The sequence below is a fragment of the Mirounga leonina genome, unplaced genomic scaffold (assembly GCF_011800145.1).
Source record: "Mirounga leonina isolate KUSES-001 unplaced genomic scaffold, KU_Mleo_1.0 Mir_154, whole genome shotgun sequence".
Classification (NCBI taxonomy): Eukaryota; Metazoa; Chordata; class Mammalia; order Carnivora; family Phocidae; genus Mirounga; species Mirounga leonina.
Genome location: NW_023270389.1, coordinates 20,462,112 through 20,475,875, shown reverse-complemented (window position 1 = coordinate 20,475,875; position 13,764 = coordinate 20,462,112). Strand labels below are relative to the sequence as shown.

General features: G+C 40.3%; 1 protein-coding gene and 1 long non-coding RNA gene across 3 annotated transcripts in view; one reads left to right on the top strand and one right to left on the bottom strand.

Annotated features, from left to right (window-relative positions):
• Nucleotides 1-13,764, top strand: part of LOC118014106 — a 204,932-nt gene that overhangs the window by 107,615 nt on the left and 83,553 nt on the right. For both annotated transcript variants that reach the window (XR_004680199.1, XR_004680198.1), the window contains exon 5: nt 57-203. This is a non-coding gene — a long non-coding RNA (uncharacterized LOC118014106). The remainder of the gene's footprint in view (nt 1-56; nt 204-13,764) is intronic.
• Nucleotides 2,786-6,085, bottom strand: RGS2 (regulator of G protein signaling 2). The gene is made up of 5 exons (XM_035010139.1): nt 5,949-6,085; nt 4,823-4,924; nt 4,659-4,720; nt 3,933-4,099; nt 2,786-3,658 (listed from the first exon to the last, which is right to left on the bottom strand). The coding sequence occupies exons 1-5, from the start codon at nt 6,056-6,058 to the stop codon at nt 3,464-3,466; spliced, it is 636 nt and encodes a 211-aa protein (XP_034866030.1). The 5' UTR covers nt 6,059-6,085; the 3' UTR covers nt 2,786-3,463.

Here is a 13,764-nt window from a genome sequence, read left to right as displayed (position 1 = left end):
ATTGCCTCCCTATGCTCACATGACAGATAATACACAATTCTATTTTTTTTTTTCAGTGGGACTGCATGAAGTTGCTGTATTTTGAAATGCTCCTGAGCTTAAAATATATGAAAAAATGAAATACTATCAAAATGAATAGACTGTGGATCCTAAATGCATGAACTCTGAGAAACTGGAACATTAAGTAATATTTATTTGTGGAGGTATGTGGCTTCTAATCTTAAATCTATTTCTGTTTGTTCCACACTAGAGAACATTGGAAAATACCACCTGAATAAAGCTTTTGCTTTTAGCAGCCCTGAAAAAGTCAAAACTCTTGTTTTTTGTTACTATAATCTGGCCTCTCCTCTGACTAAAGGCCAAAAGTTATAGAGAACGTGCTGAATAAGAGGTATTGATTTTTTTGCCAAAGGTAAAACTCTACAGATATTTTCAGACATTTGAGCCAATGGGCCTTTTAAAACCTTGTAATTATTTCCTTGTGCATTGGTAGATACTTCTTGTTTCATCAAAACTTATTTATAAGACCTTTTAATACTCCTTCATTTATTTAGCAATGACTTATGCAGCTTCCACTGTGTGTCAGGCAAAGTGTTGGGATTCATCAATGAGCATCAAAAAACACAGCCCTCAAATTGTGCTATCCACAATCTGAAGAAGTCATAGAATTATCAAATAATCCTACAAATTAGTGAGAATTCTATTAGCACTCTAAATTAGAGAAGCTCGTGCTATGAGAATGTCTAAAAAGGGATCCGACCTAGGTAAGGAGGTCAGGGAAAGCTCCCCTAGGGAAGTGACAATTGCACTGATCTGTGAATGATGAATAAGAGCTAAAATTGCATTCCACGCAGAAGGACTATTATGTGCAAAGGCTCTGTGGACCAGTGGGCACGCGACCTGCAGCGGAAACGGAAGTAGGTCAGTGTGGCCAGCAGAGCTGGGGAGACATGGCGAACACGGGGTTGGAGTGGAGGGAGGGGTCAAACCATGCAGGTGTTAGGCCATATTAGGGATAATGCCTTTATCCTAATTGTTTGGAAAACCTGTCAAGGGTTTGTAAGCAACAAGAGACAATTGCGATCAGGCTTATGTTTTGAAAGGATTCCCAGAGTTAAAAAGCAGGGGACACATGGCGGAAGGGGTAAGAATGAGCTGAGTTTCGACAGGCATCAGATGTTGGCATCTTTGTTCAGGGTGGCCACGGAAAGTAGGCTAGAAATATATTTGAGCTAAATAAATAGGACTTGGTAACGAATTGAATATATGTTATGACTCCTGAGTTTCTCTGTTGGCCAAAACCTTTCCAAATTAAGGCATAGGCAGACCTGACATATTTATTCTCTTAAAAAATGTCTCTGTCAATAACGCTTCAGAATTCATTGATTCAACCACTATTTACAGAGCACCTATTCTGTAATATCCTGGTTGCTGGTGATGCAGGAGTGCAGGGGGCAGTCTTTCATGGACCTTACGCCTGTCAGTACCAGACACTTTGGCTAAAATGAAAATTAGTGGAAGCACAATGAAAACAGTATTTAAACCATGGGGGTGGTGGGGGTGATGGTGGTGGTGTAAATTTTTTTTTAAAGATTTTATTTATTTATTTAAGAGAGAGAGAGCGTGAGAGAGAGGAAGAGAGAGCGCACGACCTGGGGGAGGGGCAGAGGGAGAAGCAGACTCCCTGCTGAGCAGGGAGCCAGATGTGGGACTCAATCCCAGGATCTGGAGATCATGACCTGAGCCACCCAGGCGCCCGTCAATTGTTCTTTTGGCAAATCAGGATGTGTTTTTTTTTTTTTTTAAGTGCTTTACAATTTCTAAAGCCCCTTACTACCTCATGGGCAGTGGGATAGAAAGGAAGGTGTACATTGAGGAACTAGGGAAGATGAGGACTTCCGAGGTCACAAAGCTATGACAAATTATTACTTAGGTTTAGGTCTTGCAAATCTGAGATGAGGGCTCTTACTCTTTTTAAAAATTAAGACTGTAATCAGGGAGGTTGGAAAAGAAGCCTCCTGGAGAAGAGTATTCCTTTTCTAAATAACCAGTCTGAAAAATAACAGATTCAAGGCCCTCACTATCAACTCAGAAAAAAGCACATTCCTAGATTAAGAAACAAAAGTGTGCTTCTTTTGCCTTCATCATTAGCTAAAGTAACATAACCAGATTCTTTATTGGCCAAATGAAGGCAGGAGAATCAGGAAAATTCTGATTTTTATATTGATCATGGAGGTGAACAATTTCAGGTATGCATCTTGAAAGTTCATGCCAGTACCCTGTGGGGGAACTTAGAACCAAGGGAAATATAAAAGGCAGGCCTACTTTCACCTTATTTTTTTTCATTTGAGAAGCTGAATTATGTGAAATATTCTGGTGCTTTGTCTCCATTATATTACTTCTTATACTTAGCTAGTCTTTAGTAGATACCCTTGAAGGGCTTTAAGGTCAATGTTTTTTTTTTGTTTTCATTAACAATAAACTTGAATTTTTTTTTTAAACAAGGTTATATTAGAAAGTTTGATCCCAGGGTGGTTTTAAGGAGCTAGTCTGACTTCTCTTGGTCTTCATATGCTTATTAGGTTTAAAAAAGAGGTAATTGCAGGGAAGACATACTCCTATCACTTCTCATTGCTGAGCACTGTCAATTCAGATTGAATAGGCACATCACCTGGGATACCTCTTCATTCCTGGAAAGAGGTTTCCCTTGTATCTAACATATTTCCAGTTTAACAGCCCTCACCTCCCCACAACCCACAAAAAAATCTCTACATCTGAACCAATATTCAACGACATTATTTATCAAAATAAATTTATTAAAAGTATTCAAAGACCACGTCAAAGTTTAGCTGCCTTCAGGACAGTTTTTGGCACTCATCACGGACAATGTAGTTTCCTACACGACAGCGCTCATTCTATTAAACCACTTAACAATTCAAACACAGACCGTTTCAGTTTTAGTGTTATATGAGACAACAGTACTGATGATCTGTAGTCCTAAGAACTTCAACACCTTTGCACACAGTAAACATTTTAATATTACTTATTCCTAAATAACTAAAACTAAAACCACTATGTGGTAACACGGACTGATTTAGGGAAAGATACACAGCCAGCTAGCTAAGGCCACATAATCCCAGACCTATTGATTTTTTAAATGCTTTTGGACCAACAGTATCACATCATACCTTGGGGTCTCACATTCCTGCCTTCCCAGTGTGAGACCCACCACATGCAGACCACTTTCTCCCTGTGTTCTGGACACAGCTACGGAAGCTGTCCCAATACAAGCTTCTCCTAGACAGTTACCAGCTTCCTGATTCACTAACTCTGAATCAATAGTTCTGAGTGATGTTTCCTGAACACCCAGGCTAAGTTCAAGGTCAGTCTTTTTGGCAGGTCACAGCCTTTCCCCTTAGGAAATAAATGAAATGTCCTCCACTTTTGGGCTCCCTTTCTCATCTCAGGTGGCATGGGGCTCTGTGGCGATCTGTGGCTTTTTACACAAGTCCTGGTAGAATTCTGACTCCAAGAAACGCGGGTAAGAGTTGTTCTCCATCAAGCTGTAGACCCTCTTCTGGGCAGTTGTAAAACAGCCACTTGTAACTTCTTGTATGTTTTGGGCAATCAGAGTTTTGGTCTGAAAGTCTATGTTTATCTGAAATTAAAAAAAAAAAGTGGTTTATTCCATATTCAGAGCTAGAGATTGATACCTATTTGATATTTGAAAACAAGAAGCAGAAACTACAATGTGTGATGAGCTTCACTAGCCAGGTCACTGAAGAAATGAAATTAATCTAATTAAAAACTAAAATTAGTTTTTAAAAACAATTTTACTCCTCCCCCCTTTTAATTTAATTTGATGTCTTTTGTCTGGTGCTAAGAATGTTCAAAATATGCTGCAATGAAGAACTTTTATTTCCCCCCCTCACCTCTTTTGGAGCTTCTTTTTCTATGAAATCAGTATATATTTTCCTTGCTTTGGAGGACAGTTTTTGGGGTGACTTGGTTTTTTTGAAGTCTTCACAGGCCAGCCAGAATTCAATATTTTCTTCACAAAACTCAGATTTTAAAAAAGCCCTGAATGCAGCAAGACCATCTGGGGAAAAGGGAGGGGGAAAAAAAGCATACAGAATGTGAATTGGGTGACCAATTAATCCCTTAATTTTTTTCCAGAACTACCATTCTCCCACCCTTATATTTTATTATTTCTGGATAATAGCAATTTTCTCGATTTCACTCAAACTTGTAATCCTCAGAATTTGGCTCTTTAAAGACTAAGATGAAAAATGCTTAAGTTGGCAACTGCGACAAAAATAGAAATACTTAACTTTGCTATTAATGCAAATATTTATAGGGGAACCTAAATTCTCTGGGAACTAAACCTCCTGGAAACATTGTATGCAGTGGAAAAGCTGATTCAACCTCAAGGAAGAGCAACTGCCACTACAATTTTGGCTAGTTTTTCTTTGCTACCTACAGTGAATAAACCATGCATTTCCATGGTTAAATACTAGGAAATAAAGGAGAAAAATAGGCATTATGTTTTTAGTGATTGTAAAGCTGAATTCCCCTTGGGCAATCTGCTCTTCTGTTGTGTGAACACCTTTCTAGACGTGTGATACTTGAAATGGATCAAATTCAACAGGTTAACTTACATTTACTGGCTAGCAGCTCATCAAATGCTTCTGACCACAGTTGTGCTTCCTCAGGAGAAGGCCTGCAAAAGAAAGTCTGCGCATTAGCTTGTGCACATCAGAGTTCCTCTTTTCAGCACAGTAGCTAGCTATTCATATTTGCAAGTACAAGATTTTCAACTTACTTGATGAAGGTTTGCTGTTTGCTTTTCTTGCCATTTTTGGGCTTCCCAGGAGAGGATGAATTTTGCAAGAAGTAGCTCAAACGGGTCTTCCAATCTTTTAATCTAAAAAAAAAAAAGATATTCACTAAGTGGCAACATTTTAAACTGCTACTGCAGCTGAAGGCATTTTTACCAAATGAAGTCACCCAGTAGCTAGCTACAAACTAAATAAGACAAAACAAGAATTCTTCAAGTCAGTCTTACTTTAAACCTAGCACCTATGTGCTGAACAAAATTAGTTTCATCCATTCATCTGAACAGAAGTACTACTTTTATAACTAAGGGTAAGACTACCTAAAATTATTAGGGTATTTAAAGGAATTCAGTTGGCATACTTCAAAAGGCAGATGCTATTTCTGGTCCACAAAAGGCAGCAGTTTTTCTGCAGCCTTAATTACAATTCTGAGACATTTCATACGTGAAACCTACAGTGGAGCGGCCTGGAGCCAGTCGGTATTCATTTCCCTTCTACCCTTAAGCAGGAGGCTCTGGACCACACTAGAAGCCTTGAGGGAGGTGGGTGTGTGTGATTGAGCGCCCCCCACCCCCGCCAACTACAATCCTCATTTTAAGCAGATGATGCATAACAATGATTTCACAGTCTTTAGTGGCTGAGATATGCAGTTCAATTAAAAAACAAAAACGATTTTAAAACGAATATAATCAGAATCGACCAAAATACTCCTTTCAGAAGCTGTGTAAGTTGATCAAAACTTAAAATGCAAGGTACCATTGCTGGGGATGCGCTTCAGCCGCAGGACTCTCGGATGTTATTTTAAATGCAGGGGGAAAAAAAAAACCCGGCAATTTCTTAGGCGCATCTACCACCGCTTCCATATCAAAATTTTTCTCAGTTCCTAAACTACCCGAGAGTCCTTCGGTCACGTAACAAAATCAGTACATACCACACAGATTTAACCTTACTTAGCAAATTGACCTTTTCCACATTTTTTTTTTTTTCCTGCAGAGGCGCAGGTTACATAGTTTTCTTTTTTTTTTTTTTGAGCCCGAATGTATCACGTTTGCAGCAAACCCGGAGAGCCAGGTCCGCAGCGAGTGGCGGGAGAGAGAAGAAAGCCGTACTCACAGGGTCCGCTTCATTTTTTCCCGCTTCTCCTCGCTCTTGGGGCTGTTGCCGGAGCTCTTGTCCATGGATCCGCAGTCGTGCTGGACAGCCAGGAACATGGCACTTTGCATTGTCCTCCCCCTGCTGGAGCTGCAGCTGTTTGCGGTGGGGCGCGCACGGCCGCGTTTATTAGAGGCGGCGGGGCTGGGGCGGGGCCTCACGCCGCCGGCCCCGCCTCCAGAGGGCACTAATTGGTCGGTTGCAGACGGGCCCGGGGGCGGGGTCGGTCCCGGCCTGCGGCAGCCACGGGCGCCGCCGGAGGGTCTCCAAGCGAGGTCCGCTGACGTCTGCGGCCCCTGCTTCGTGCGCACTCGGGCCAAACGCGGCGGCTAGCGGGGTTTGGTGTGGGCTCAGGCAGAGAAGCCTGGCAGTGAGCCACGGCCGGTGACCTTTGCCAAGGAGTGGCGGCCCGCGGCGAAGGGAGGGAGCCAAAGTTGGCTGCGGCCGGGGGGGGGGGGGGGGGGGGCGCCCGCCCCCTCCTCCCCTCCCCCACCTTACGTGCTCCACACCGCGAAGGGGAGTGCGGATTCCCCGCCGGGAAAAACTTGCTTGTGGCGAACCAGGGTGCAATTGCCTTATTTTGAATTGAGATGTTCTCCCCCCTTTTTTGAGAGCGCGCCCTCTTCCCACGCCTCGTTTCTTGTTTGGCAAACTGAGGCCGCTGGGAAACCCTCACCTATTCCGCTCTGAGACTCGGTTTAGTTTGGGGGGAAGGAAAAGATGAAAGGGAGGAACTGTGACGATTCAGGGACAGGTGGTGTGATCTACTCTCCCTACCGGCAGCTTGCCGGTGCATCTTGGAACACGTGTGGGAATGAACGATAAATAGGGAAGGAACGGAGAAAGTGACTCTCAGATGACAGTGTTTTTAACTGGGTGTGCATTTTTGATCACCGAAAGATACCTGATTGGGTCTGTCCGTGGGGTAATTTTCCGGAGTCCTTGGCTGCTTTTCCTTCCAGAACAGAAATCACAGATCTCCTGCTGAGATGGAAACACCAAGACCTCCCAGTTGTAATGCGCCAGAGCCCTTCTCCTTTAAGAGTGCAAGGATTCAGGATTTCCTCATGAGTCATTCTTGGTTTGCTTAGAATTTACCAGAACTACTTAACTTGCAAAGCGGGGAGGGGTGGAGAGGGTAGAGAGGAGGAGGAGGAGACGTTAGTGGTTTACCTGAATAAGTTTAATTGGTTAATTCTTCAAAAATCAGCTCTGCTGTACCCGGCTTTAAATGTTTTGATTGGGAAGGACAAACAGAGAACCTCCACAATAAATAACCTCAAAGCAATTACTTGATTTCGGGTAACAGAACTGTACAATGGAATATTCAAATGGTTTCCCCATCAAGCATTTCAGTAGAAAATAAGATTCACAGCAATGTTAGGCTACACATATTCTCCCTGCTTTGCATTAGAACTGCAGAAAATTGGAACTACGGCGCCTGGGTGGCTCAGTCGTTAAGTGTCTGCCTTCAGCTCGGGATCAAGCTCCACATCGGGCTCCCTGCTCAGCCGAAGCCTGCTTCTCCCTCTCCCACTCCCCCTGCTTGTGTTCCCTCTCTCGCTGTGTCTCTCTCTGTCAAGTAAATAAATAAGATCTTAAAAAAAAAAAAAGAAAGAAAATTGGAAATAGTTTAACTTCTTAAAGTAAGCTACCAGTAGTTGGGAGCTCCAAGTTTGACTTATAGGGTAAAATCTGCAATAATTACTAAAGAGAACAGCCATGAACTTTATTATAAAAGGAAAATCATTTGGATTTCAGTAATAAATACTTTAAAACATGTCTGTGAAATGTTAGAATGCTATTTTTCTCATGCATATACTCTATCTCTAAAAGAACCTTGCATAGTATTTCCATCTATTTTCACTTTCTGATTATCAATAATTATTTATTAAATACGTGTGATAAATAGGCACTTGCGCTTTTTTTTTTTTTTTGCCAGTATAAACCTTAATACATTATTCACTTAGAACCTTGGATTGTATCTGTACCCCTGAAACAAATAATACATTATATGTTAATAATACGTTACATGTTAAAACAAAAACAAAAACAAAAAAACCTTGGCTGGTAGAATTCATTCACAGTGGAAGGTCGAAGAGTTCTGACAAAGAGACAGCAAGGAGAGAGAGCTGGCTGGATCTGTGTCTGGAGACCTAATTAGAGTCTCAGCTTAACCAATAAATGCTAAGTAACTGTTGGGACAGTCTCATCACACCTCCTGGAGCCCCAGTTTCTCATTTGTACAAAGAGTAATGTATCTTTTTTTGCCAATTTCATTAGATGTCATGTGACTCATGTGAGGGACCTTTGTGAATTCTAAAGTACAGAAGTTTGGTATTAATTTGCATATGTGTGAAAAAGGAAATACAACTATTCAAGGTAGAGAAATCATTAAAGGATTAACTCAGAGTTAATTAGGTTATAAATTTGTAAATACTATTAAAATATCAAAATAATGTCCCAGAGATTTGTAAAGTCTTAGGCTCATAAGAGATACTTAATACATGCTCTCTGGGTAATAAGCATATAAGGAAAACAGTTTGCCATTTCAACTTTTTCAAAGATCTCCAAGCCAGGGAAGTTAAATCATCTCAATGTATTCATAAAAGTAATTACATACATATCCATATAAGCAACTGGTTTAAATATAGACTATTCTAGGTGTTTTTGTGTTTAATGAAATTATCTGCTTTTTTCATAAACCATTACCAATTGACAACCGATGTAAGTGGCAGCAAATTAATTTTTTTCCTGAAAATTGTGCGGCCAATTGGTAAATCTGAATGTGTAATGATTTATTATTCCCGTATGTAAAGGTGATTTTAAGAGTTAAGGCAAGACCCGTTTCACTCTGAGAAAACTTTCAGTCAAAAAGTTGTCGTGTTAATGTCTTTTATAAAGGCAGCAGACATAGGTTTAAAGCAAAAGCTACAATGTTTGATGACTTCCTTTTGTCTTTTTGTTGCAAGTGGCTTTTAGGTAAATGCGATTGCTCAATATTAAGATGACACATATTTTCCATTCTGTGGTGGCAGGAGAAACAATGCAATAGGCTGTAAATACTGCACAGCAAAACCACAGTTGGTTTGCTTGAGAATATACATTTTCAATGTTGAATCTACCATGCCCTCTACTGGCGAGGTTCTCTGAACACATGGGTGGTGGAGGTTCTCCCTGTGGTTCTTGAGCTTTTTGTATTAAAAAAAAAAAAATTAGATTACAGAAGAAGGCAAATGAAAAATACAAGTTTCTAGCAACACCAAAAGGAGAATATGGAAGGCAAAAGTCTCCCCTGCCACAATTCTCCCCACTGTATGCTCTTGCCACTGTATGCTATTATTACTAAGAATTATGAATTATTATTAGCTAAACATGTTTATACAGAGTAACTTTCATACCTAGGCTTTAGCAATTTAAGAGCCTAGAGAAATGCTTAAAAAACACAAAAGAATCATTCTGTGTATTACTCCATGCTTTGTTTTTTTCAGTCAATAAGATATCTTAGTTCTTAAATTTGTAAAAGCTGTAAACTGTTGCTTACCTCACAAAATCTTAAGTTGGTGGTGAGTTTAAATGAAAGGGGGAAAAAAAACCCTAAGAAGTTAAATGCTATGTGGCAAAGAGTGTGATAAGTAATTGGAAAAGATGAAAAGTTTTCATACTGTAATTGTTGATAATATTTGAGGAAGTATAACACCAGTCCCTCTTTCCCTCCCTCCCTCCTTTCCTTCCTTTTTTCCTTTTCTTTCTTTTTTTTTTGGGGGGGGGGAGAGAAAGTCTCATTTAGCTTTAAAAGGTGGTGAAATATTTTTTTAACAGAATAAACACATGACCCCACAAGATTCTGTACTTTTCTTCACCCCTAATATGATCTGAGTTTTAAAAATCATAATTAATGTCTTTCTTAGAATGTAATTTGTATGCCCAGAAGCTGATAAGAGAGAAAGTTAGTGTTTTTGTCAGGAATGAATCAGAGTTCCAACCTAATACTTGACATGTATTATAGAGGATGTTAGTCATTTTACCAATCTTTGTATTGGTAATTCCAGTTAGAGCATTTCCATGGTTCTGCCTTAAATTAATCCATGGTATGGAGTATGTCCTACCTGAAATGCAGGCAGGGCCTAATAAATTTGATAACCCCCTTCCTCACTAAAGCAACTAGATTTTCTTTGAAAATCAGCATCAGGAATATCGTGATGTTATTGTTCCCCCCATATAAAAAATTCTAACATGTATTGAAATACCTCTAATAGATTTCTGTAGTTATTAGGTCTGTAGGTTAAAGGAACAATTGTATGAAGTCTGCATTAGGGGATTATTTCTAGTGTATACCCATTGCTACTGCTGTCTTCAGTGACCGTGGACTTCACAGAATCTCAAGGGAGAGTGGTGGTTATAAATCCCTTCTTATAAAATAAGTTACAGGGGCGCCTGGGTGGCTCAGTCGTTAAGCGTCTGCCTTCAGCTCAGGTCATGATCCTGGAGTCCTGGGATCGAGCCCCGCATCGAGCCCCGCATCGGGCTCCCTGCTCGGCGGGAAGCCTGCTTCTCCCTCTCTCACTCCCCCTGCTTGTGTTCCCTCTCTGTGTCTCTCTCTATCAAATAAATAAAATCTTTAAAAAATAAAATAAAATAAAATAAAATAAGTTACAAATGTAACATATTGTCTACAAAGTGCAGAGGTAGAGCTAAGAATTTATTTCCTGGCGTTTCTTCTGCCTGGGATTGTAATTTCTGTGCACAGAATTTTGTCAAATCATTAGAGTGTCCTACTCACTACCTTTTGAAATTTTGGGAAATTGGGTTCATAATATACAAGATTTCAAAGGTCTATATATGATACTAATCACTGAGAGTCAGAGAGAGAGAGAGAGGAGAAGGGCTAATAAATAATCTAATTCATCTAAGAAATAATCTCTTTGCACTGGTATTTCCAGTTTATGGACTATCCCTATGTAGAAAGTACTAATCCATTTTAGACTTCGGTTTTCAATGGTTTTTGATCCATGGACTACTTCATAATGAACTAAAATCTTGTGGATTTTCTCTACCAAACCCATTTTTGGAACAAAAATTCTCAAATATTAATAAAACTAATTGGAAGAACAATGCTTTCAAAGAGATACCAGTAGCCCTTGACACAATCGTCATATGATAAATATTGAAGTCTTAAATGCTGAGCCCATGGCACCAGACTTCATAACAGTCTCAGCTTCAAAAGACAAAATAATTTGCTTTTCTTTTCATAAATTACCCTTAGGAGAGCAGATGGTTGGAGGGTTTGTCCATACCTGGGATATTTGCATTTAGCTGCCAGTTCCTGGCACTATTTTAGTTATAATCTCAGGCAAATTGCTTGTGCCTAGGCTGCCTATCTTTAGGGTAGAAGTGATTATAGCAACCTTCCTTTGCAAGGAAGTTCAAATGGTGTGGGGCATGCCCTGAGTGATGTAGTGCAAAGGGCTGGCCTTCAGCATCACTTTGTAGCAGGACTAGTTTTTCCTAGGTGACTCTTTCCTATCTTGTTGCTGCTTTCTTAGCACCCACTATTTGGTGCTGCTCCTAGGGTAGCATGTCACCCATTAAGGTAGAAAGGTTGAATCAAAAGAAGGCCCTGAGTATCTACCAGTTCAAGGAGCACCAGGACAAGCTCCATCTTGCTTCTGTGGAGGATACACTGAGCTAAGGATGGGGGTGGCCTAATGGAGGAATCTTGCCTCTGTAGTCTTCACCCTGGGAGAATTGCATCCTGGATCCAGTACTATCATTGCCTGATATTCCTGCTTTCTTGGGGGTCTATTCATCCATTGGGTTACCTGGTGGTCCTCTTGGGCTCTTCCAAATGTCCCCTTGGGAACAACAGGGGTGTAAGGTTACTTTTTGAAATGTTTTAAGTTCTTCCTCAAAAATGTTTTAGAAATGTCCAGCTCTTCACAGGCTAATTGTTTGATCTATTTTGGAAGAATTCTCCACTATCCTTACAGGGTGAATTCTATCTTGGATATTTGATGAAAATTCATTTCTTTTTCTCAGTGCAGTTTAGGAGGGAGGAAAGTTGCCTCTGAGGCTATTGTCTGTTCCTTTCTAACTGCATTTCCCCTCTCTGGTTGTAGTGAAACTGTCTCATTCAGAGACTTACAGTCTTCCAAGCATCAATTATTTTATCACCTTTGGTTAATTTAGTGTACATTTGGTTTCATGTTCTTTAAGAGTTTTTAAATAAAGTTTTATAATAAACCCAGGTAAGGCCAGCAAAATCAACTGGTCTGACCCAGCCTTGATCAGCTGTATCTACCCCAGCATCATCAGTTTCTTCAAAACTCAAGATTCATCTTCATGGAAGTTTCCATTTCCTTATGGGTTTGTTATACCCAGCTTCAAAGTTCCACCATCCATGTTGTCTTCTTCTTCTTTTTTTTTTTTTTTAAAGATTTTATTTGACACAGAGAGAGAGACAGCGAGAGAGGGAACACAAGCAGGGGGAGTGGGAGAGTGAGAAGTAGGCTTCCTGCAGAGTAGGGAGCCTGATGTGGGGCTCGATCCCAGGACCCTGGGATCATGACCTGAGCTGAAGGCAGACGCTTAACGACTGAGCCACCCAGGTGCCCCTCCATGTTGTCTTCTTTATGAACAGCAGGATCTTTCTTATTTAACAATGACCTGGCTTTCTTAATCGTTTAAAAATTGCCCTGTTTGTAATAGAATGTTGTTTTTAGACTCCCCCCCCCCCCCAATAAGTTTGCTCACTCTTTCTATCTATCCTTTAGCTTCTTGTGAAAACAGTTTTGTTCCAACATGAAGATGGGGATTTTCATCTAAAGCATGTTTTTAGGTGCTGTCTGAAGTTGTTCTTCACTTTTCTGATGTACTTTGATGGGTATAGTTACTTGAAATTGGATATATTTTGATGCATCTTCTAAACACTGAATATTTCTCCTAATGTCAACTTGTTCTAAACATTTTGATTTTTCTTTGCTAAGTCCTTTACCAAAAGTCTGTATTTTAAACCCCAGTGAAGGGTTGGTGATTTCCAGGTCTTTATTAATGACCTCCAGTTTTTCTATTTCTGATAGTTTGTTCTTGAGTCCAGCTTCCATTAAAGTAGATTCGAGGTCTTAAAATTCTTCTTGAATTAGGTTAAACTTGTAAAAATTTTGATATCTTTCCTCTAGAAGGGCAGAAACTTTAGTGGTTAGTTCTCTGTCTTTATTTGCATAGGGTAGGCTTTTAATTGTTAAAAATCCAACCAGAGGCCTTATCTACCCATAGAGGCCACAGAAAACTTCCTACTCATAAGCCCCTCCATGTCTGGCTGGCCTTGAATGTATAGGGGAAGGAGTGGGGGAGAGATTATGGGGGCCACTACAAAGGTTTCAACTTACTTCACCAATTTCATGTTTAAAAAACAAGGAAGAAATACACGGAATTTAAGTTTTCACCTCTCAAGAATGTACAGTCCAACTATGAGTGAAGAAAACGTGATTTTTTCAAACCCTTCTTGAATGTGGGAAAACATCTGATGATGCAGAGACCCTTCAAGGTGCTTCTGTTCAGGATAATTATCCCTGAAGGTATTAGAAACTGGATGCATCTCCTCACAGAGACACATCCATAGGCCATGTGGTGTCCAGACCTTGTCTGGCTCAATTAATAACTCAATCTTATTGACAGTAAGTCTGAAGATTGGCTGGGTGTCCACTGGTTTTGTCTGGGCTGAACATCTCCGCTGACTTGGATAAGCTTAGTCATGCATCTTGGAGTAGGCTGGAGA